Genomic DNA, 25,434 nt, shown 5'->3' with positions numbered 1-25,434 from the left:
TTAACTTCACAGTAGCTTCACCTTGCAATTTAAACAACTGAATATTTGGACCCTACTTATTGCATTGCAGTGGGCTTTTACCTGACTGTAACCAGAACTGTCTGGTTACAGTTCACACTATGTATACATAGTTCACACTATGAGGGCCAGGCTGAAACTAACACCTACTAAGAGAATGGCAGAATTAAGTCTTTCCACCTTTACACTCTCCGATGTGCACTTAGTATATAGGAATGGTAGGCAAAATCACCAGATCTTTTGAAATATTTTGTTCTTGTTCTCTGCCTGTTTCTTGCCAAGTAAATTGAATTGGTTTGTATAAATGAAATGTGATGTAAGAAAGACTAGCTGAGGCCGGGTGCAGTGGCTCATGCCTGTAATCCCAACACTTTGGGAGGCTGAGGTGGGCGGATCACGAAGTTAGGAGTTCGAGACCAGCCTGGCCAACATAATGAATCCCCATCTCTACCAAAAACACAAAAATTAGCCGGGCGTGGTGGTGCACACCTGTAATCCCAGCTACTCAGGAGTCTGAGGCAGGAGAATTGCTTGAACCCGGGAGGCGGAGGTTGCAGTGAGCTGAGATCACTCCATTACACTCCAGCCTGGGCAACAGAGATTCCATCTCAGAAAAAAAAGAAAGACTGGTTGAATAAATGATGCACCATCCATACAATGGAATACTATTATAACTGTTACCAAGGAAAAACAAGCAAAATTTGGTTTATAACATGATGCATCTGAGTTTTGTTTTGAAGAAATATACATATGTACATGTGTAATTATGCAAATATACATATATCCTTCAAAACAAAAGTATGTGTGTATTTGTGCATGTATAAAATATTTCTGGAAGAATATGTAATTGGTAATAACAGTTGCCTGTGGGGAAAGGAACCAGGAGTTGATAGGGGTGGAGGACTTAGCTGTTTCTACAAATGCTCTTTAGCATGGTTTGACTCCTACTATATCTGTATATTACCTTTACGATGGAAAACATTTATATCTTCTTACCAATTAACTGTTAATAGTTCATGGTAAATATTTATATGTCAGTTTGAGATTTTCATTTTAAATTACAGAAAATATATGTATACTGATAATGTGTGCTAGTGCTTGTTGGATTCTTTAGCAGCTAATGTATGTACCATCAATGATGTACCAATTTGTGCTTCACAGAGTTTCATCCATATGGGAGAATAGTCTCCAGATGACTACAATTTCTAGTTTTGTAGGAGCATGGCTTGGAGCACTTCCTATTCCGCTGGATTGGGAAAGACCATGGCAGGTTGGTTTCAGTTACTTAAAGCAACAAAGTAAATGTTTGTACAATGATAGTAAAACTGATGAAGCAAACTAGTATGTATACGTAAATTGTTCTGTTGTTCAATTAAGTAGGGATACCAATTCTATCAGTCATCGTAATCTGGGCAACTTCTTAATAGGGACTGTCCCAGTGCCAAAGGCGTCTAGGTAGCCCTGGTTTTATTTTCTAGCACTATTTTTTGCACATGTATAGATGAATAAACAAGCTTATTTTGTGATTGTATATAGGCAGTTTATTGTTTTTAAAAATAAACAGGTTCTCACTCTCTTGCCCAGGCTGGCCTCCAGTGCTTGGGCCTAAATGAGCCTCCTGCCTCAGCCTCCCAAGTGGCTGGGACTACAGGTGTGTGCCACTGAGCCCAGCCAGTATAGGAATTTTTAAAAATTAGGTTAATAGTTGCAGAAATGTCCTATTTTCAACTTTAGTATTTATTGCCCTTGTGGTCTTATATTCACATTTTCTGAACTTGATTGATGGCCAAATTGAATGTTCATCTTGAAATTTTTAGAAGCAGATAGCAAGGTAATTTTTGCAGCAGCGGCCTGTGTTATCAAGACAGCTCACAAACATCAAATTTTTCATCTTGTATCACAATAAGATAAAGCTGATATGCTAGGTAAAGCACTGTAAGGTAAGGGCTCTTTTTATACCCATTTTACAGATGAGGAAACTGACACCTAGAGGGTATGTAACATTCCCAAGGTCACTGAACTTACAGTGATGACTGTATCCTTATCTTAATATTAATGACCTTGTAGTATGCCATTATATAGTTACTTTATAACTTATTTAACAAATACACGATTGATCATTTAGATTATTGCCAGTATTTTATGATAATAAACACTGCTGTGATAAAATCTTTGAATCTATAGCTTCATGAATTTTTCTAATTATTTTCATAGAGTACTCCCAAAAAGAATTATGGTGTTAAAAAATAAATGTGCTTTCTTTTTCCAACATGAAGAGAATTTTTTTCTGATTACAAAGATAATGTATATTTATTTAGAAAATTTAAGCAATATTAGTAATTCTAAGGAAGAAAGTAAAAATTACTTTCCTCCCCAACCACCCAGAGGAAACCTCCATTTGCTTTTGGTGATAATTTTTGCAGCTGTCTCTCTCCATGCCTGTAACTATAATATTCATGTTATTTTTAATCTGCTTTTTCCCCTCAGCAGTATATTATGGAGCTCATTCTATGTCAATGAAAACTTATATATATGTAATATTCGATTATTTGTGTAAAATACTGTATCAGTTTTTAATTAAAGAACATTTAGGTTATTTCCTATTTCATTATTATTAATATTTTATCAAATATGGTTATCATATTAAACATACATCTTTGAATATTTGTCCAATTTTCTCTGTAGCATAAAGTCCTAGGTAATGAATTGATGAAGTAAATCTTTGATACATACCTCATTTGCCAAATGTGGGATCCAGATTGTGTGCCTTGCACATAACTGCCTACCTTAACTCCATTCTTTGTGCTTTCAGTTCGATGTTGTGTCTCCCTGAAAGTCAAATTGTTCTTTCGTGTTTAGTAAGTCTGGTAGGTTTGCCCTTGCCTGTTTTAACTCTTCATCACTGTATTAGAGAAATCCTTGGAGGTTTGGGGTGTGTATCGTCACAGATACTCATCCCAAGTTTTTGGTGCTAGTAAAGGTTTCTTAAGTTGTTGACATCTTGTAGAAGTCATCCATACTTAATATCATTCAACAGAGTGTCAGTGATTTCTAAATTGGAGGACAATCAAAATCATTGAAAAGTATACACAGAAAATTGTTTGAAAGTGGGTAGATTCCTTACTTTCAAGTAATGCAATTAAATCTAAATAGAAAATATTGATAAAGCACTATGGGACATCAGCTTTAATGAGTTGGTAAGATAATATATAATAAATGTATCATTTTGTATATAGATGCAATACTTTAGAGTGTAAAGGTTTGATATGTTACATGTAATTTAAGTCTTTTTTTGTTTACAAGACAGTGCAGAAGTAGAAACTGAACTAAGGGGAATATGTATGCTTTATAAAATATGTGTTTAGGTTTGCTTAGAAAATATATATCTTAGTTATTTACAGTTCAATCACCCATTTTGGGATTGTTCAGACTTTTAGCTGATGACTCATTTTTCTGCCTCAGTGCTTGTTAACAATAAGGATGAACTAGATCCAAATTGATGGTATTACTTTTTAAATTAATATAAAGTTTCCATTTGAATTACTGACTTTTTAAAAAGATTTTCTAGCTAGCTGGAAATCTAATTTAATTTTAAAACTAATTTAAATACATAACAAGTGTTGGTTTCCATTAAGAGCGTTTCATTCAGCTGGAATATTACTGGCTGTGTAATTATCTTTACTATTGGATGGTTTTTAGAACATTCCAAGTTAATGACCCACACATTCACTGTAAACCTTTTAAATTATGAAATGTATTGTTGAGGGAATGATAGAATTGATGTATAATTAAAAATCTTTTATTCGCATAGCACTCATCTGCCCCTTGCCCTTTTTGCAGTTATTTACTAATAAACTAAAGAAATGAGGTTTCTTTTTTTTTTTCACTTTTTATTTCCAGCAAACAAGGTTGCTTGTTTTTTGTTATTGTTATTTTTTAATAATTCTAACTCCACAGAACAGCATCTCCCAGAGAAGCAATAAATCAGATAAGAGAATATGGCATTTCCTAAAAGTGGAGATGTTGTTAGAGCAAAATTTCATGAGAAGACAATACAGTAATACACTTTATTATCTAAAATAGAACATGTATTAAGAAGAGATTCTTGTTCTGTGTTCCTTGTAGCCCAGTACAGATTTGATCTGTTTGTGGTAAAGCAAGCTTTTCTGGATTGTGTTCTGGTTTTATTTATATTCCAGTCAGCGAAACGGGAATATCTGGTTAAGCAATTATACCTTTAAAAACGCACACATGCACACACACACAAAACCCCACAAAATCTACTACATGTTTTACTTCAGTTTTCTTTACTTTGAACTCAAATCATTGTATAACATTCGTGAGGCCAACCATAAGATTACAGTAATGTGGATTCTGTAATGAGCTGTTTCAAGCATATTTTTATGTTTAAAATAATTTCTTAATTAAATGATTGGAAAGGCCCACTGAAAATATGTGATCTCAATGAAAAAGTTGTGTAACTTAATATAAATCTTACATGATTTTAAATAATGGCAAGTGATGAAAAATTAGGCATCTTTATAGTTGGAGGAAGCCTTTCTTTTGTGGAAGGCAGCAAGGGGATGTGGTTAAAGAGAATATGGTAGGGTAGCTACCCATTCTACTGTTGGTCATCTTTGTTGTTGTTTTAATATTTGAAAGTACCTTCTTGCCTCTCCTTTAATTATTTGCCTTAAAATCTCAGCAAGAAAACAAATATTTGAATTTCCCATAATCCAGATAGCCTTTTTTAACTTCTGGAGAAATCTTATAGTTGCTGACAAAATAAATATTTGGACTACAGAAAACCTTTATAATTTGATTCTTTATCTGCTGTAACTAAATAGCTAATCAGTAAGTATTCGTTGTTATTACTGTATGCAAGGCATACGTTCTGTGTGAGTAAGTACAACAGACCCTTAAATACACCCAGGACTGGAATTTAATTATTTAATAATTTAGATTTGGGCTGCGATTTAGATTTAATATGCTGTAAATATTTCATAAAATATGTAGCTATGAGGTTTTTATCTGGAAAATGTCTTATCAAAACATGGCTAGTATTTCATGTTTTAAAAAAATTAGTGGAAGGTTAACAAATATTGTTAGTTATTCTGAGCACAGGAAATTGACCATGAGGTTTTTAAACTCACATGTGTTATTAATGGGTAGGCAGGTAACATGATGATTAGGAGTTCTGGCACCAGATTACTGGGTTGAAATCCTGGCTCTGTCACTTGCTAGTGAGGATGAAATAATAAAATCTCTCTAAAATATCTAGCTCAGCACCTGACATGTGGTTATTACTTAATTAATGTTACAGGCATTTGTGAGCCTGTAACATTAGAAAAGAAATAGTTTAGTGACTATAAACAAATAGTTTAATGACTATATTTTTTCAATAGTGCAAATTCCATTATTTATTTGAGTTCTCATATATTAGAGAATATGCTAATTGTCTCAGTTTGTTTTATTTTTTTCCGCCCAGCAGTCTTTCAGTTGGTGGGAGTGGACTATTAATTTATCTGTTTCTCTGGTATTTCGTTATACCAATTTAGGGTATTTGGATTTCACATAATTTTCAATCCTGTCTGACATTTCAGATGACAGTAGAAAGAAAATGTAGCATTTGTAGATCTCTCCATGTACCCTGCATGGGGCTTGGCCCTGTCATACGAGTAACTTAATCCTCACAGCCATAGTGCAAGGTAGGCTTCACTCCCATTTTATACACTAGAAGTCAAAGTGTGAGAGGGGAGGAATACATATCTTGCTTAGCATTACTCAGGTGGGAAGAGGAAGACTTCAGATTCACGTGAGAGCCCCACGGCACCATGTTCTTTTCTTTGCTGGAGACTAAAACATAGCTTTTCTTTTTAAAAAATGGTCATAGCTTAGGTCTCATTGGAATAGCTAAACTAGTTATATTTCATTTCTTTCCTCACATTGTTTTAATTAAATGCCTTGACCATTGTGGTGGTGTCTGTATTTTAGGCCATAATTTATTTGTAGGAGAATATTTAAAGCTAATATGCAATGCTTTTGTGCCTAACAAATCCACACATGCCTTTAAACTACGGACTTCAGTGCTACAATCTTTAAATAAAGATTTGAACCAAATAATCAAGTCTCTTCTAGGACGCTTATTTCTTATGAAGGTAAAAAGGAAAATTGATATAAAGCATTTTAAATAACTGAATTTGGAGATTTTGAATTTTAGACACCTGAGATTGTCTTTGAAACAATTTAAAGTTGTTTTAAAATATTTTTACTTATTCCCATCAGATACCAGATAAATGAGGAATTGTTGTATTTAACAATTTTGGGTTTTTTTTTTTTTTTCAGTTTTACCAGGTTAGAAATTTAATATTTGTGAAACATGTATATTCATTTCCTAAAGTCACAGATGCCACAGATAATTCTTTCATAAGTTGAAACTAGAAATCATAGGATTATAACTACATGAATTACTGCAAAATGCTGGAGGTAGATTAAAACTAAGATTATGGATTTGATTGCTTGAAGAGCTGCAGGTTTTTACATTAATTGGTGTTTCCATTACCAAAGGGATGATACTGTGTTTTAGACCAAAATAAAATACTCATTTATATGAATATGGTTTATGTTTCAAGCATGAGAAAAATGTGTTAACACTTAACTGGCATGAGATGATTTTGGATTTAAAAGGCATGTTCATTGTAGGGTAATCATGTTGATAATGCTGTGCTAACAGGACTTTCATGTGAGAGAATAATGCTGGCCAAGTTAACTCGTTTGCATGAGTTGTGACCAGGACCTTTTAGTGTCATTTTAACAAGAATTCCAGACCAGGAACTACACACCCCTTCGCAAATAACTCTTCCTAAAGTAGTATTCTTAGTCACAGAAGAATGTATACATGGATGAGTGCAGGTTTTTAACTAGAGAAACGTATCATGATGAGTAGATTCATTTGTGCATGTATTCCTGTGTCAATGACATTTACTTTAGGAATATCTGGAACAACATACTGTTCAAGACCAATTTTGGAGGAGAATATAAATGATTATTTATAACCAGTAGGTCAGCAGGCTTCGAAAGATGAACTCTTTCAGTCATGCAAATGCAAATTTGTGATAAGCACAATCAACAAAACATTGAAAAGTAGCTCATGAGAGATTGAGAACTGGATTTTATCTTCTTTTTTATCTGGAGAGAGAGACAGTAATCCTAACAGTCATGAGTTGTTCTAAATGTCTGTAGGTGTTCTGATTTGCAGATAGGTCAGTTTCTCCATGTTATCTGTGACAGTGTCAATCTCCCCCAAAATTATAAGTAATATTTATTATATTGAAACACATTTTTAAGAATTTATACTAAAATGTATCCAAAATTAAAGGTAGGAGCTGGGTTAAGGTAGGAGCTCAATAAATAGTTTTGAATGAATGGAGTCATTCATATGAGCCTTTAAAAATTACAAATGCCTACCAATGATGAGTTTAAAACCACTGTCTGTACTTATTTTGTTTCTTAAAATTTATGAAAAATGACAGCTAGCAGCAGGGAATCATTCCTCCTCCTGAGGTGAGGCTACAGATGGTTAACGTAATGCCAGTATGTTGTATAGCTCCTGAATTTGCTCTTGTAACAGACATTTCACATGAAGTGCAGCATGTATTAAAGATGATTGCTTTACGGCTGGGCACGGTGGCTCACGCCTGTAATCCCAGCACTTTGGGAGTCCGAGGCAGGTGGATCACGAGGTCAGGAGATTGAGACCATCCTAGCTAACACATTGAAACCCTGTCTCTACTAAAAATATAAAAAAATTAGCCAGGCTAATTTGGTGACAGGCACCTGCAGTCCCAGCTACTCGGGAGGCTGAGGCAGGAGAATGGCATGAATCCGGGAGGTGGAGCTTGCAGTGAGCTGAGATTGTGCCACTGCACTCCAGCCTGGGCGACAGAGTGAGACTCCGTCTCAAAAAAAAAAAAAAAAAAAAAAAAAAAATGATGATTGCTTTATAAGGGTAAGGGAATAGTTCCTACCACTTCCTACCACACAGTATAACATATTACTCATGAACTATTTGTTCTAAACTGCCGATTCTACTTACTACATAGTAGTGACAGTGACCGAAGAAATACTGTTCGTGTAAGTTTAATTTTTTCAAGTTAAAACATGTAATATACAGAACACTGATACATGGTACTTTATAGCTTTCATGACAAATTTTAAGAGATTACTTCAGCCTTGCATTTTAAGTATAGTAGGTACTTCTGTCCCTGTTTTGCAGATTGGGAAACAGAGGCTCAGATGTTAAAATGAGCTGGCCAAGGTCACTTAACATCTGACGTACCACTTATTTTTTAAATAGATTTTTCTTCTTCGTGGTAATTTTAATAATTTTACCCACTTGAGTTGTAATATATTTGATTATACACCATAGGTTGTTTCTTCTATTTACTGGCTAAAAAAAATTTAAATTTATAAAAAACTCTCACTATATTGCCCAGGCTGGCCTCCAGTGCTTGGGCCCTTGTCATTTTGGTGGCAAACACTTGTGAATGACTTCCTTTACATGAATGCCTTTGTTCTAAGTTTTCTATTTTCTTGAAACAAAATAATATAAAGCCATCTCAGATTACCATAATTTAGAGAAATCTTTATAGCACTGCAGCTGAATTATGTGTTTAATAGATACTACTTTTTTAAAAAATCCTATTTGTGGCATGAAGAACGTTGAATAGAAACATTTCTATACGTGAGATAAGGAAATAGTTTTAAAGGAAAACCTTAGGATCTAATTATGAAAATACATGATTAAGCTAGGATTTACAAATGAATTCTGTTGCCATAGTGTAGTTTTAAAATTTTTAGAATAATTATAAGAAAATCAGTAGGAAATTGCTTGAGGAATAGTTCTTAGTGGGCAGCCTCCCTCCTTTTGCTGTTTCCTATTTTGATAATCTGTTTTGATTTTCAAAAATCATGAAAACTGCCCTTAAAGAAATTCTTGAGTCGGAGTCTCTCTCTGTCGCCCAGGCTGGAGTGCAGTGGCATGATCTCTGTTCACTGTAAGCTCCGTCTCCTGGGTTCAGGCCATTCTTCTGCCTCAGCCTCCCAAGTAGCTGGGACGACAGGCGCCTGCCACTACACCCGACTAATTTTTTGTACTTTTAGTAGAGATGGGGTTTCACTGTGTTAGCCAGGATGGTCTTGATCTGACCTCGTGATCCACCTGCCTCGGCCTCCCAAAGTGCTGGGATTACAGGCATGAGCCACCACACCTGGCCCCCAGAAATTCTCTTTTAAAAAATGACATTGTTAAAATTAAGAAATTACCAGTCCTCAAAGCCAGTCCACATTTTAGTTTGCTGATGGCATGCATTTCTTGATTTACATAACATGAATAACCAAGCGTACCAAGCTGTAACCCTTCATTAGACAAAATTTTTTAACATTTCATTTTTGGCATTCTGTTGGCGGTGAAGTGTGGCAGCTGTTTAAAGAATGTGTGTGGTGGTATGTATGCGTTTGAGAACAAAGAGCCATACTGAAATTACAAAATGATTAAAGTACAATTTAGTAACCCAAATTGGAATCTAGCTGGGATTCATGAGGGATTACTGTTCTCCCCATACTTTAACAGGGAGCTGTTTTAACAGAGTATAGGGACTCATACTTTGCCAATGACTAGTAGACTCTCAGTGTAAACAGAGGAAAGAATATTATCCCAAATGTTTATATAGGGTAGTAAATGAAAACTACTAAGGTAAAAAGTTCAGTGCTTTACGTAGATAGTAAACTATGCATAGTATTTTATTTGTAACCCCATGTGTTAAGAAGGGACACTGTTAAAGCAACAATCATTTAAAAGTAACAACCAACAAACTGGTATTTAATTTGGTATTTTAAATAGTTAAAAATCAAATGGAAACACTGTCTAAAGTAACTAAGATAATTCATAACAAAACCCATTAATCCAAGCTCTACTTATTGTAAATAGAATTCACCATGAGCTAACCTAAAATGTACCTGTGGAGATAAAACAAGAGTGTAAGTTAGCAAAGTATTAAATAAGATTTCAGGGAGCCCCTAAATTTATTTTTAAGAACTTTAGAACTAATTCTCTATATGCAAACACTGATTAACTCAAATTTCTTGTAAGTGCATTCATACATGGCCTTGTTTGAGGCAGTGTATTTGTATTCACTAGCAAAATTCATGTCAATAAAATATTTTTGAAGCAGTTTATTTCCCAGATATTTCACTAGTTTAAAATAGTCATTTCAGTGATTAATCTGATTTTCTATTGAAACCTAAGCTTTTAATGAAGACATGCATCTGAAAATAAGGCAGTTTTTCTCTAGTCTGCTTATTAATAGAAAACAAATCTTTGGTTTTTAGTTGAAGTGACAGGAAGGATTTTTGCAAAAAGACTAAGGAACCAAAGCAATTAAAAAGCTCTTGATAAGCAATAGGGAACTCCAAACCCATCAAGGTCAGTAGAGTACCTAAGGCACCTCAGCTTCAGATGCGACAGTCATCTTTGCTTAGAGTTCTGATAATCTATATACATGATTTTTACCATCTCAAGAATGTGAAACTGAAAAAGTAACGTCCAACAATGATTACTGTGAATAAGAAAATTATTGTGATAAATGGGAGAGACGTTGGAGACCTCTGTTCTACCTCCCATATTTATAATGAGGAAACCAAAGCCCAGTCACGAAACAGGTGACACCAGTTTGTGTCGACAAATTCCTAATCTGTTTCTGTTAGGGCAGGACAAATTCTAGACTTTTAACTTTGAATGGCTAGTAAACCAAGTGTGAAGGGTTTCAGAGATATGAATTGGAGCCCCCCCAAAAAAATCCTCATAAATCCCCAAAGGCAAGTTCGAAATGTATAATAGTTTACTGTTGTAATTCCTTTATACCATGTGTTGGACAACTTAGCTAATATGTTAATTGATTTATACAATTCCTTTCAATTTTATCTAAAAATAGCAGACCAAAATTAAATAAGAAAGTTACATAAGATTCCATTTGAGCATACATAAGGCCATGATACTTAATGTGAACCACCATTTCTTGGAAGAAAGAAGACATCCAAATGTCTGATGCAGAGAGAAAGTTCCTGGCCAGTCATCCAGTAGACTCTCTCCACTCTTCAATGGAAAGGTGATGCTTGTATTTTTAAAAATCTCTACAAAGCTCACATACAACAAGACAGTACATCCTAGATTTGTGACTGATATGAGCATTTAAGGCTGTCATTTTCAAGTATAAAAGTTTAGTGTTCCATTACCCAATCTGTGCAGTAGACATAGCTATAAGCTTAAGTCATGTGAATTAACAGAAGCCCACCACAGACATTTAAAAAATTATAATTTAGGCAACAGCAAGTTTAAATGTAGGAAAGGCTAGAAAAAAATGTGTAGATGAGATTGTTTCTCTAAAATGCATTAGGTTGTTCACAATGAAGCTTTGTCTAACACCATTATCTGATGCATGGCATATGCAATAAGGCAGATCCACAGCAGACCAAACAAGGAAGCTGAATTAGGTAATAGAACTAGTAATTAAGATGGTTCACCTCTAACACAGTTCTGTGGCCTGTTCCCCCCAGAGAAAGATTAGAAATGGCTCCAGTGTACCAAATAAGCTTCACAGAAGAACATGAAAATTTTTCTCCAACTTTTTTTTTTTTTTTTTAAGCAGAGCCTTTCACTTAGGGACCAACACATGCACTGCTTGTAGATTAAATAATTCAAAATTAATTACTTCTAGCCTAATGTAATATAGCTGGAGAAAATGGGTCTCTGGAAGCCGGTATTTTGTTTAACTTACATTCTAGATGTGTATATAAGTTGTCATTCTATAACTTCTGCTGTGGTTCCAACATCTATATCTGAAAGGTGGAAGCAGCTGTTCTGTTACAATTTTCACGTAACATGCTTGGATTCTAGGTCTTCCCTCTTTAACACAACTTAAAGTTTCTTGTGGTTTGGTCAACATACACAATTCTCATTTCATTTGATGTACACAGCCAAAGTGGGAATTAAAAAAAAAAAAATTACCAACTAGTTCAGAGAGCTAAATTGAGTCCAGCATTATGGCAAAGTCTGACCCAAAATTTTAATTTGTAATTTTAGCATGTGTCTCATGCACTTTGGGGAGCATCAAACTAAATCTACAATTGCCAGAGCCTTGTTACAGTTTAATGCACATTAACTAAAATGTGTACATTTTTAGTGTTCATGATAAATGCAATTATGACCTTATTACACTTTTGGCATTCTTTAAGAAAGCACATTAAGCTTTAATATAGAAATATTTAGGTTACACTTGTGCTCAAGTAATAATAAAAACATTTGTTCTTTTTTGATCTCATACATTCTCTCCTCAGGTATGGCCCATCTCCTGTACGCTTGGAGCGACCTTTGGCTACGTGGCTGGCCTTGTTATTTCACCACTCTGGATATACTGGAATAGAAAGCAACTTACGTACAAGAACAATTAACTGGAGCAAAGGGAGATACTTCTTTGTGCAGATTCTGTAAGGGCTGTGCAGAAATGTGTATGGTCAAAGCCAAGCAGTTCCATTTACAGCACTGTTTTTTATGTAGTTACAACATGATGTGATTGTAGCTTTTTAAACTATGAAACCCCTGAGAGATTGTACCTTCTAGTTGAAATAAAGTATTTATAATAGATTGTGGCTTCAGATGCTGCTTACTGCTTCTTAAACCTTTAAGGAACATTCTTAATAACCTTTATAGAATTCTGAGGACAGGTTTTGTTTTCTTTCAAGTTTTGAACTGCTTCATTACCTATAAAAGGTCTGGGTATAGCTGTAGCATTTCATTTGCTTTCTGAGAGAAATGGACAATTTCCTTGGCCACTGAAGATGTTTCTCACGTAATTAAACAACAGTTTATACATCTTGATCCTATTCTTTTTTTTACAGTGTGTTTCTTTGGAGTTAAAATGGCTATGATAGCCTCATCAAAAACAGTCTTCAATCCCTTCTGGGTTAAAGCTGAACATTCCACATAGCAGCATGCTCCTATCTGGGAGGGAGAAAAAAATCACAAATATATAAAATCATGTTTATACAATTGGCATGACATAAACACATCATTATAAAGAAAGTTATACAGCTATGCGAAAAGAATACGTTCATCGTCCATGTTCATAACCCCCGAGAGGGGATTTTAAAATACTAGTGTATGTCCTTCCAGACTTTCTATGAAAAATTATTTCATTCACCACATATTTACTGGGTATCTACTATATGTCAAGCACTGTTTAGGTCCTGGGGATATGTCAGTGAACTGAACGAAAGAGCAGAGTCCCTGCTGTGTGGCATCCACATGTGCTGACATCTGCTGGGTGAGAGGCACACGGGAGGGAATACAGAGCAGATGGTGGCAAATGCTGTGGGGAAAAAGCAGAGTGAGGGAGGCAGGGAGTGCTGAGGACAGTGGTAGTGGGGGTCGGGGGAGGCTTCTCAATGGGGAAGTTTGAGCAGTGAGGGATACCTAGGGGAAGAGCTCCAGGCAGATAGATCCTGATGCAGGAGCATGCCTGGAGTAGTCAAGGAACAGGATCACACTGAGAAAGTGGTATTTGAGCAGAGACCTGAAAAGAGTGAAAGAATGAATCATATCCATAGGGAAGAACATTCCAGGCAGAGGGAGCAGCAAAAGTATAAAGGTTCTCAGAACTTTGAGGGAACAGCAAGGAAACCAGGAGGCCTGGGGAACAATGAGTAAGGCAGAGAGGGAGCAGAGGCTTGTAGGCCACAGTGCGGACTTGGGCGTTTAATCTGAGCTGGGGACCGGAGGATTCTGAGCACAGCGGTGACATGATTGGGCTTACATTTTGAAGACTTACCCTGGCTGCTGTATTGAGAACAGATGACCATGGGGCATAGGCAGAAGCAGAAAGGTGAGTTGGAAGCTATTCCAGTCAAGCAGGCCAGAGATGGAGGAGGCCTGAACCAAGTGATAGAGGGAAGAGATAGAAAAAAGTGTCTGGATTCTGGATATGTTCTGAAGGTATGTTGTGCCAAAGGCTAGATGTGTGGTATGAGAGAAAGAGCAAGGGCAAGTATAACCTCAGGCCGTTTTTCTTTTTTTTGAGACAGTTTCACTCTTGTTGCCCAGGCTGGAGCACAATGGTTTGATATCGGCTCACCACAACCTTCACCTTCTAGGTTCAAGCGATTCTCCTGCCTCAGCTTCCCGACTAGCTGGGATTACTAGGCATGCGCCACCACGCCCAGCTAATTTTGTATTAGTAGAGATGGGGTTTTTTCATGTTGGTCAGGCTGGTCTCCAACTCCCAACCTCAGGTGATCTGCCCACCTCAGGCTTCCGAAGTGCTGGGATTACAGGCGTGAGCCACCACGCCCAGCTGAGGGCTTTTGACCTAAGTAACTGGGAGGACAGCCTTGGAGAAAGAAGAATCATATCTTAGATATATTAATTTTGAGATACTCAGCCACCTAGATGGACTTGGTGAGTAAACAGCTGGATGACCAAATTGAGAATTTAGGAAAGAGGTCCAGGCTGGAGATGGAAGTCTAGGAATCTTTGGTTGTAGACTGTGCAAGCCACAAGACTGACAAGCTCATTTAGGCCTAGAGAGGGTAGCTATAGAAGAAGACATCCACAAAGCTGAGTGCTCATCCCTGGGGCCCTCCAACCAGGGACTAAGGAGGTAAAGAGATGGAGCAGAGTCCAATGAAAGGGGAGAAAAACCGAGAGGCCAAGTGAAGAAAGTTTCAAGAAGGATGCAACTGTGCCAAATGCTGATGAGTCTAGAAATAAGATCATATTGTTTTGCAACTACTTTTTTCCCTTTAACTACATAACAAATACGAAATCTTAACAGATATTTTAGTATGAAGTTTTAATAGATTGGAATTTCTGCCATTATAAACAATTCAGCATCTTTGTAGCTCTCTTTAAGCACATCCCTAATAATTTGCTTTTATTATTAAATATAAATGGGCAAATTATAATTTTATATACAAGGTACAAAGCAATATCTTCTCTATATATACATATACACACACACACAAGTGAAATGATTAAATCAACATAATTAACATCTATCACCTTAAATACCATTTTGTGTGGTGAGAACATTTAAAATTTACTCTTTTAGCAATTTTGAAATATGCAGTCCCCCTTTTTTGTTGTTTTTTTTTTTTTTTTTTGAGAAAGGGTCTCACTCTGTCATCCAGGCTGGAGTGCAATGGCACTATCTTGGCTCACTGCAACCTCCACCTCCTGGGCTCAAGTGATCCTCCTGCCTCAGCCCCCAAGTAGCTGGGACTACAGGCATGCGCCACCATGCCCGGCTTTTTTTTTTTTTTTTTTTTTTTGGTGGAGATGGGGTTTCACCATGTTGTCCAGGTGGGTCTCCAATTCCTGGGTTCAAATGATCCACCCACTTTGGCCTTCCAAAGTGCTGGGATTACAGGTGTGAGCCACTGCACCCAGCACCACCATTATTAACTATAGTTAGCATGCTGTGCAGTGTATCTCAAAAAAGACATATTCCTCCAGTCTAACACTGTACCCTTTGACCAACATCCTAATGATTTGCTTAGGATAAACTCTTACATATGGAATTGCTTGATCAAAAGTGTCCATGATTTTAAGGATTTTGCATATTGTCAAGACTGCTTTGATTCAATGACCAGTACAACAGAGAGTCCATTTTACTACACCCTTGGAATAGCGGGTATTATAATTAATTTCTCATTTTTTGCCAATTCTATAGATGCAAATTGAGCTTACATTTGACTGCTAATAAGTTTGAACATATTTCCTATCTTCAGTGGCAATCTGCATTTTGGGGGGTGAATTTTTCATTGTTAGCCCATTTTTCTATTGGAATCTGTGTCTTCTGATTAACTCATGCAAGAGGTTCCTGTACACTAAGGATGTTAACCCATTTTTCTGCCATCCATCTCTGTTTATATGACTTTTCATTTTATTTCTGGCATTTGATGTGGTATTAAGTTTTTATGCAGTTAAATCATTAATATTTTCATTTATGACTTTTATCTTTATAACATTTAGAAATTCCTTCTCTCCCCAAGATTACAAAATTGAATACATGGAATTTCTGAAGTGATTTGTTAGTAAAGCCATTTATTTTTTGCTTTAGGAAAAACTGTCCTCCAAAAGTTTTCTCGCTTTCTTTTGTCTCCTGATATTACATTTTAAAAGACTATATATGGGCTGGGCGCGGTGGCTCACATCTGTAATCCCAACACTTTGGGAGGATGATGCAGGCGGATCATGAGGTCAGGAGATGGAGATCATCCTGGCTAACACGGTGAAATCCCGTCTCTACTAAAAATGAAAAAAAAAAAAAAATTAGCTGGGCGAGGTGGCGGGTGCCTGTAGTCCCAGCTACTTGGGAGGCTGAGGCAGGAGAATGGCGTGAACACGGGAGGCGGAGCTCGCAGTCAGCTGAGATCCAGCCACTGCACTCCAGCCTGGGCGACAGAGCGAGACTTCGTCTGAAACAAACAAACAAACAAACAAAAAAGACCATATATGGATTCTGTTTCCACAAAAGTCCTATTGAAATCACAACATGTAAAAAATAGAATCCAATGATGTTAAGGCCAAATGGGAAAAAAGGGGAAAAAGTAAACCTAGCCTTGGGGCACAAAGGAAGATAAGCTACAAGGTACTGCATGCATCACTGTTTTATATATACTTTTAGAACTTTCGTATTTTCTATCCTTTTTTCATAAAAAGATTGGAGAAATTTCAACACATTTCTTTGCAAACCTAGTCATCATTTTTTTGGTTTTAACCGCAAATTTAAACTGTCATCCTAGGTGGCTCCACTGTCTAACTCAATGAGTCTTAAGACAGAGCTGATTTGGCACAGTGCAAATGTTTAAGTAATGAAGGGTTGAAAGTAGTGACATGTGTTTCCGATGCTTTTTTCCATATGTGACGTTTTAGGAAAATATCATTGGCAATGTAATACAGGTGTTAAGAGCCTCAGCCCAGGAGTCAGGCTTTGGACTGAAACCCAACTCTGCCATTTATTACCTGCAGGATCTCGGGCTAATTATCTGACATCTCCAAGCCTCCACTCTCTCTTCTGTATAACTGGGGAAACAGACCTACCTCACTGAGTTCATGCAAGGATTAAATGAGATAATGCATGTAAAGCACTCAGCACAGTGTCTGGCATACAGTAAATGCACAATAAATGTTAGCTTCTATTGTTATCTTAGCGTCTTTTACATTCATGCTTAAATTCTGTAAGTGTTCCATTACCTCTTTTGCTAGTTTCTGTCCTTGTTCCACACATATAGGTTTTTCTTTCATATCATTCAGTCTTGCTAAAGTTTTGGGGTCATCTCGGAGATCAATCTAATTAAGAAAGGTCAATAATGTCTGATAATATTACAAATCTTTAAAGAAAAATCAAAGCATGTAATCCCACTTAATCCCCACATACCAAAAAAAGATTAAACAAAAGAACTTAATTTTTAAAAACCGGGAATAGAATTGCTTTCTTTTGGCACAATTTTTTCCAAAAATATGATAGAACTCATTAACTTGCAGTTGAGATTAAACACTTATATCATTTGCTCAGCTTTGGGACTGTTTATCTGAGAGCAACCCCTAAGGCAGGCCAAAGAGCTTATCCTAAAATGAGGAAAATCAAACTAGACATACCTGAGTTCCTATTAATAAAAAGGGTACATTTGGTGCATATTCCTTAAGTTCCGGTACCCACTCCTCTTTCACATTTTGAAATGAGGCTGGATTTACCACCGAGAAGCATATAAGGAAGACATCGGTCATTGGGTAAGATAAAGGCCTCAGACGGTCATAGTCTTCCTAAGGAACAAAGAAAAGCCTCATTATGTATTTACATTTCTGTTGTTTACTAATAATATGTATATTAGATTACATGGTCAAAGATGCAAATTCAGGACTACTCCACTAGTGGAATGTATGGCACTCTATGTAAAATCAGATAACTCTGTTCTTGTTATTCTTCCTTGTGAAGTTCTTTAACCGTGAGGTTAAAAAAAAAAAATGACAGTATCATTAACCATGACAATGAAAACTTTAGAAAAATACATTATGATCACTAATGCTGTCACTAAAAACATTTTTAACTAAAAAGTTTGCACAAAGAATTGAATATAGCTAGACATTGCCTAAGTATTGTAATTTATAATAACTAATACATACTGAATATTTACTATGTGTCAGGCACTAGTCTATATGCTCTCTCATGGATTACTTATTTAATCCTTATAACAACAATATGACACAAGTACCCTTAATCCTGACTTTCATTTGAGTAAACTGAAGCACAGAAGTTAAATTACTTGTGTAAGGATGTACAGCCAGTAAGTCAAGGAGCTGAGATGCAAATCCTGCCAGTTTTTACTCCAGAGTCTATACTCTTAATCACTATACAGCTTCACTGAGACCTTCAGGCTTTACTTTCCTTGTTTCTATAGTTTTATTAATTTTGTGTGAGTGTGTGTGTGTGAGAAAACTTAAAAGAGAAACATATACAGTAAATCCACCAAAATCCTCCTTTACTCTCCAACTTCCATTCCCTCTACCTAATATTTTCATGTTTATTCTTCCAATTCTTTTTCTATGCATGAATATACCAATAACTGTACATATTCGTACGTCTGTATATAAAATGAAATCATGCAGTACTTGTTGTTCTGCACTGTCTTTGTCTTGGACATCTTTCTAAATTAGAATACGTTAGACTATATCATTTTACACTGTTGCTTCAGAGTCCCCAGAACAGCTATACTCCTGATGGTTATTTTAGTCTCTATCACAAAAGGCAGTGAATATCCTTTTTTGCATAGACTATTTTATGTGACACAAAATTCTACTTATTTACATTCTCGAGAGTGAACAGAGTCCGGATTCCATTTTTGGCATAGCTAGACTCTCATCTGGTTTCAAAGAAACTTTATTTTTAGCCTGGGCCACCTCCCCTCTTAAATGAGTCGCTTCACTACAGAACTACACAAATGTGGAACTAAGGGAATATTAAAAACATCATCTTCCACTTGGAGTTTCAGCAGTAGTATTTCCTCGTGGAACAATTTTCCTTTCATGCAATTTTCTGACATTTTTCATAATACAACTTTCAACTCAAGTATGTTAATGTCTCAAACCCTTGACTGGTGGGTAACCCTTTTGTTTTTCTGGGATGCTTTTGGAGAGCACACCTATAATCTGGAGCTGTGGGCATGAAAAGATTGCTCAGGTGTTGGCTATCACGGGATGAGAGGGGAAATGCCACCCCCAATCTTCTGCAACTTTTATTTTTTAAAGTGGATGCCTCTAAATGGTTTTGATTAAAGCAGTGCTCTGGCGTTAAGAAATTCACAACAAAGAAATCAAATAGGGTGGGTGTGAAACATGTTACACCCCCCCAGACAGTCACTAGAGGAAGACTTCTTGAAATTTTAACGTGTTTGAAATCAGTTTGTGTTAAACAGTACAATTGGGTGCCTTATATGAAGTTTCTGGGCTCTACTGCCTGTTTCAAACTGCAAGTCCATAAAAGAAAAAAAAAAAAAAGAAAGAAGCAGTATTTCATCTTAGCATCCCACCCAGCAACTCCACACTTCGGAGCAAACCTGCAGTTGGCATGGCCGGGTAATGGGGTGTTCTCATTAAAAAGCACTCCTCATCCGTATTTAGATTTCCAATTTTCACAGACATAGGAATGGGGAAACTATCCCATAGGATTATGAGGAATAAATGAAATAATGCAACTAAAGCACTCCACATAGCACCTGGCACATCAAAGAACTCTTTCAATGCTTAAACATAAGTTCTTTATCCCATGGGAAACCGAGTCTCTTATTCCTCTGCAAATCCACGCAGGGTCCCCTGAGTGCCACACTTGCCTCAGCTTTGCAGCTCCCTCCAACCACAAAGAAGTCTTTTAGTAAGAAATAAAATCAAAACACACAAAACTCAGGTCTCTCGAGACAGTATAATTTTCAGATGAATAAAAGAGAATGATACATTATTGCTGTACGAATTAGTCACTTAGCCTTAAGACTATTTAAAATGTAACAAAAATGGATTTATATTTAAGAAAGCCAAATTAGAGATTTTAATGGAAATTGTACTTTTCAAGCAAGTTTACCTCCTCAGAGAAACAGAAGTGTGCACTCTTTCTCTAGTGAGAGATGACAAGAAATAAAAACTAATTGAATGCCATGTTCTCTAGAGATGCTTCACAGTATTAATCTAAATATTTTACAGAAGGTAAACATATTGTACAGATTCCTTTCATAACCACAGTGAATCCTGACTTTCCTCCGTGAGAGACATGTGGGCACAAAGGAGGACAATTAGACCAATCATTTCTAGATATTTCTTAAATGACAGGTTTTGTTTGAATAATTAAAATGTGAAAAACTGGGGCTATTACAAAATAAAACACACACGTATGTTTAGACCTCCCCGGAGAGAAATTTACTTCTTAAGTCTGAACTATCTAAAATGAATTTCTTCTGCCTATCATCTCTGGCTAAATAATTGGCAGTTAGTGGCTGGGCGTGGTGGCTCGTGCCTGTGATCCTAGCACTTTGGGAGGCCAAGGTGGGACTCTTGAGGTCAGAAGTCTGAGACCAGCCTGGCCAATATGGTGAAACACCATCTTTACTAAAAATACAAAAATTATCTGGGCATGGTGGTGCACACCTGTAATCCCAGCTGTTCGGGAGGCTGAGGCAGGAGAATCACTTGAACCCAGGAGGCAGAGGTTGCAGTGAGCAGAGATTGTACCACTGCACTACAGCATGGGCAACAGAGCTAGACATCGTCTCAAAAAAAAAAAAAAAAAAAAAAAAGGCAGTTAATACAAGAATGAGACCTTTCTACTTCTATCCAGCTGAGTAATTAGAAGTCTAATAATAGATAGCAAATTTAGAAAATAAATTATCCCCTGTGCATACTGTACCCTGCATCATATAAAATGGTTTATATCCATCACACAGTATCCTGAGTGAATTTAATATGAAATGTGGGATTTGGGAATGAATAAGTAGAAGTGTGCAGAATCTTTCATCTCAAGCCATGTATTTTATATTTGAGAACACAAAGAAGTCAGATGTAGAGCAACTGCCTTTACTTTTAAAAGATCAACTTATCAAAGTCACAACTTCTCACAGCCAACTCTCCAGTGTCTTCCTAATTAACAAACCAATTATATTTTAGTTCTAATTTTAAAATGTAGGTATTTAAACATTTCAGCATGGTAACTAGAACATTCTCAGGAGTAGAGAAAAGTGTATTAAAGACAACTGTTCAACATCAAAACAATGAAAGAACTGGTGAGTTTAGTCAACATGGCTGTTGGACTGCATGGCAGACTCTTTAGCTTCTTACCAACTGGCTAAGTACCAGAAGTATCAAGTTTTTAAGTGTGTTCTGGCAGTTTAGTGATCAGGCTCTCCCTCATTGAAGAGTCCTCGATATGTGATAATGACAACCTTACTTCAAAAATATCACACACGGCCAGGCGCGGTGGCTCACACCTGTAATCCCAGCAAACTTTGGGAGGCTGAGGTGAGAAGATGGCTTGAGTCCAGGAGTTTGAGATTAGTCTTCCCAATGTGGTGAAATCCTGTCTCTACTAAAAATACAAAAATTAGCTGGGCATGGTGGCACATGCCTCTAGTCCCAACTACTCAGGAGGATCACTTGAGCTCAAGAGGTTGGACCTGCAGTGAGCCATGAATATGCCTGGGTGACACAGTGAGACCCTGTCTCAAAAAAAAAAAAAAAAAGAAATCACACACTTACCACCTGACAAGAATCTGCGAACAAAAAAACGAAAGAAATGTGCTCTGAGAGGAAACAAAAGCTCTTCCAATGCCACAGAGAAATGTAGCCAACGACCATCAGCTGGAGACCCCTTTCTGTGTGCAGCTCAGCCAGCAGTGCCCATGAGCCTCTCACTTCTGCACCGTTCTTTGTCCCCTTCATGTGGACCTAGGTGCTCCCTCCTACCTTAGTGATCTCTGTTTAAAATGCATGTTTTTAGGATGGGTATGTCTATTTTAAAATACATATCCAAAACATATTTTAAATAAAAACACTCACATTGGATGATTTACCTTGTGTCATGCTTTGTTAGCTAGGATGCTATCATGTGTCATTTAAAAGCAATCAGTAAAGATTTACTGAGACTATAGCCCTCTGGAGCTTGCAGTTTAGTTGGGAATTCAAGACATACACATATAAAAAGACAGCCATATACAACAATAGGAGGGAATAAAAGTGTAAGCTGGAGCAAGTAAATATAGAAATGCTTAATTTAAGAAACATTACTAAGCACCTACTATGTGCCCAGAACAGTGCTAACTGCAATAAATAAAGGAGGGAAGGATGAGATTCAAATAACATCTATTTGCAAAACACCTTATAAACATTTACAAAGCTCTCTCATTAAGTATCTGTATGTTAAAAATAAGGCAATGCACTCGAATGTGCAGCAGTGCCCACAATGTGCCTGGACACCACTCCAGCGCCTTGCAGACCTCAAAGCCACAGCCCAGAAAAGGAAACTGTAGGCTGGTGTGGGAACATGCGTCAGGTTAGCACCCAAGAGGAATAATTCTGATAGGTGAGGAGATACACACAAACGCATAACGGCTTTCGCTCTTAGGAAGTTCATGGTAAGGTAGACAAGATGTATATGAACATGATAGTACAAGTTAGAACAGTAATGAGAGGACACTAAAGACTTCTTGGAAGAGGTACTTGAGTTGGTCCTTACAGAAGAGAGAGAGCTTGAACGTATCCAATGTGCTAGCAATGCGACTTTGGCCCAGTCCTTTATTCCTTAGGGCCTTAGTTTCTCTGTCTGAAAAATGGGAGACTGTCAGCGACAAATGCTTTGAAGACCATAAAGTACTATAGGAATGTATTGCAATCCCAAATAATGCAGGATAGTACTGTGATGTAGGAAATAGTCATTTATCAAAACCTACTAGAGTTTTCCTCTGTAACAACCTAGAATGAGAAACAACCTAGAATGGTAAGTCCCAGCCTTCCAAAATCTAAAGCAGCTTCTAACTACTTGAAGAAAGATATAAAACGTATGACAACTAAGTAAGAACATCCCTGAAAAGTGGTGGCTTTGTGGTCCGTGCAGTAGCAATTCTCTGTGTCACTTCCAAGGTACACAGTAGTAATCTTCATATACAACATCTGTTTCTAGTAAGAAGTCCAAAACAGGCATCGGGCTCTTGAAACCCTCAACCCTTCAAAGGGTGCTACACAGAAGCCCAGCGGACACATGTCCTGAAGCCAGCTTCTGAGAATGCAAACTGTTTTCTCCTCTATTTAACTTATATATCATGTGTCTATGGTAATGCTTGGTCAGAGTAGCCTATGAAACCTCATTTCTTTTCTTGTCTTTTTTTTTTTTTGAGACGGAGTCTCACTCTTGTAGCCCAGGCTGGAGTGCAATGGCACGATCTTGGCTCACTGCAACCTCCACCTCCTGGGTTCAAGCAATTCTCCTGCCTCAGCCTCCTGAGTAGCTGGGATTACAGGTGCCTGCTACCACGCCCGGCTAATTTTTTGTACTTGGGTGTTCACCGTGTTAGCCAGGATGGTCTCAATCTCCTGACCGCGTGATCCGCCCACCTCCGCCTCCCAAAGTGCTGAGATTACAGGCATGAGCCACCGCGCCTGGCCTGAAACCTCATTTCTATTGTGTAGTCATTTTGATACTTTTGAGTTCATTTTAACTTTGTGAAATGAAAATATCAGTTTTTACCTCCTTAAAAATAACTCTGTTTTTCAAGGAAGCTGGGTTGGGTCCCTTTTGAAAACACTTCGGTAAGACTGGTTCAAAACTTACCAGTGATGAGTTTACTGAATTTGCCTACCGCTTCCTACTACCTCCCAGCACTCTTGGACTAAAGAAAATTTGGGGAAGAGAAAGGTTTTTTTTAGGTGCTATAAATTCTTAAGAGGTCACTGTTTTTCAAAAACTTTGCAAACATTTGGTGTTTTCTTTTTTAATTTTTGGTTCAGTTGTGAAATGGTATTTATATGTCACTGGCCTGATTAGCACTTACTAAAAGAATCCTTGAAATGAAAGGTTTAGCTTTTTACTTTTAGCTACTGTCATCTTCATATATTTTGATTTATACTAAGTCAGCCTCCTAATTAATGTACCAATTATTTAGGAGCTAGGGAACCAGATCTTGGGCTTCTTTTCCATTGTGCTTTCCTTTTGGCCACCTGACTGATCGTAACTCCTGTTTAGGTTGGCTGGAGGAAACGGAGAGAAAATTTACATCTGGTGGGGCAGAAAGAAACCAGCTAGAGGACTGGCCTTGTCATTATCTAACTGTGTTGTGATGAAATGGCACTTCCTCATCTCTAAAAGCAGGGCACTGAACTAGCAGATCGCCACGTCACATGATGAAAAACACTCCAACTGAACACTTCTTACCCTTGTGAGCAGCCCTAGTAGCAGATTTAATGTGGGAGGAGGTTCACACTACGGGATAAAAATCAAGTTTTAGGATTCCATTTTATCTAAGCTGACCACCACAAGGCAGAGGATCAAGACTTAAGCTAAATATGGCCCTCAGGCAAGCTTCACTTCCCCATCTGTGAAGGGAGAATAAATATAGCATACACATGTTAAGATAAATGAGAGAGCCGGTCAAGTGTTTCGAGCTCTTCGGCAGACAAGCCTGACTTTCCAAAAAAAGACAAACCACGACTTCGGAGCCAGTGCTATTTCTTCTGTGCACGGTGAGGTGACTTCCCCAGTTGTAGAGGATTTAGAGCTGAAATTCCATATTGTCTGGAGCTATAATTACAAGTCTCTTGCACTAAAACAGAGGTCAGCTGGCCTAAAGCATGCAGAAAGAAGGTAAATGTCTGATCACATTTCCATGTGGTATACTCCTTTCCTAACTTTTTGGCACACATTTCATGTTGATAGAATATTCATTCATTCACTCCACAAATATCTGGCAAGTAGGTGCTGAGTGCTGTGTATAGACGGGTGAACACAACACAGACCCTGCCCTCATGCCGTGTAGAGTACAGCAGAGGAGTAGGCACAGGGCTCTCAGCTAGGGCAGTACCACCCTATGTCTGACGGGGGGTCATTTCGGACATTTGGGAGGCGCTGTCAATTGTCAAAATGAATGGGGAAGCTCTGCTAGCATTTAAGGGTGGGAGCCGTGGTGCTACATGACCCGTATGAGGAAAACCAGCCCCAGGCCCGCATGAGTGGTGAGTGTACTGCTAGACATTCATAAATATGAAAAACTCCTTTGTGGGAAAACAGCCTGTTGCATAGCAAGAGTGAGGCCATCTTGAAGTAAAACTGCCAT

At 37.3% G+C, this 25,434-nt stretch overlaps 2 protein-coding genes across 5 annotated transcripts in view; one reads left to right on the top strand and one right to left on the bottom strand.

Moving 5' to 3' along the window:
• Window positions 1-12,729, top strand: part of PIGF (phosphatidylinositol glycan anchor biosynthesis, class F) — a 34,580-nt gene extending 21,851 nt beyond the window's left edge. For 2 of the 4 annotated variants that reach the window (XM_011965755.1, XM_011965752.1), the window contains exons 5-6: window positions 1,180-1,288; window positions 12,412-12,718. In XM_011965755.1, the coding sequence (XP_011821145.1) occupies window positions 1,180-1,288; window positions 12,412-12,525 (223 nt within the window). In that variant the 3' untranslated portion in view covers window positions 12,526-12,718. Of the gene's footprint in view, window positions 1-1,179; window positions 1,289-5,621; window positions 5,727-12,411 lie in introns of all 4 variants that reach the window. The other 2 variants (XM_011965756.1, XM_011965754.1) reach the window with 2 other exon arrangements.
• The window catches only part of RHOQ (ras homolog family member Q), a 63,511-nt gene continuing 48,970 nt past the window's right edge, over window positions 10,894-25,434 (bottom strand). Inside the window, exons 5-7 of the mRNA XM_011965779.1 lie at window positions 17,732-17,896; window positions 17,327-17,422; window positions 10,894-13,075 (exon numbers count right to left, since the gene is read on the bottom strand). Coding sequence (XP_011821169.1) covers window positions 12,920-13,075; window positions 17,327-17,422; window positions 17,732-17,896 — 417 coding nt within the window. The 3' untranslated portion in view covers window positions 10,894-12,919. The remainder of the gene's footprint in view (window positions 13,076-17,326; window positions 17,423-17,731; window positions 17,897-25,434) is intronic.

This window comes from Mandrillus leucophaeus, unplaced genomic scaffold, assembly GCF_000951045.1.
Source record: "Mandrillus leucophaeus isolate KB7577 unplaced genomic scaffold, Mleu.le_1.0 Scaffold736, whole genome shotgun sequence".
NCBI classification, from domain to species: Eukaryota; Metazoa; Chordata; class Mammalia; order Primates; family Cercopithecidae; genus Mandrillus; species Mandrillus leucophaeus.
Note: the sequence above shows the minus strand (reverse complement) of the source record. Positions and strands in the feature narration are given on the sequence as shown.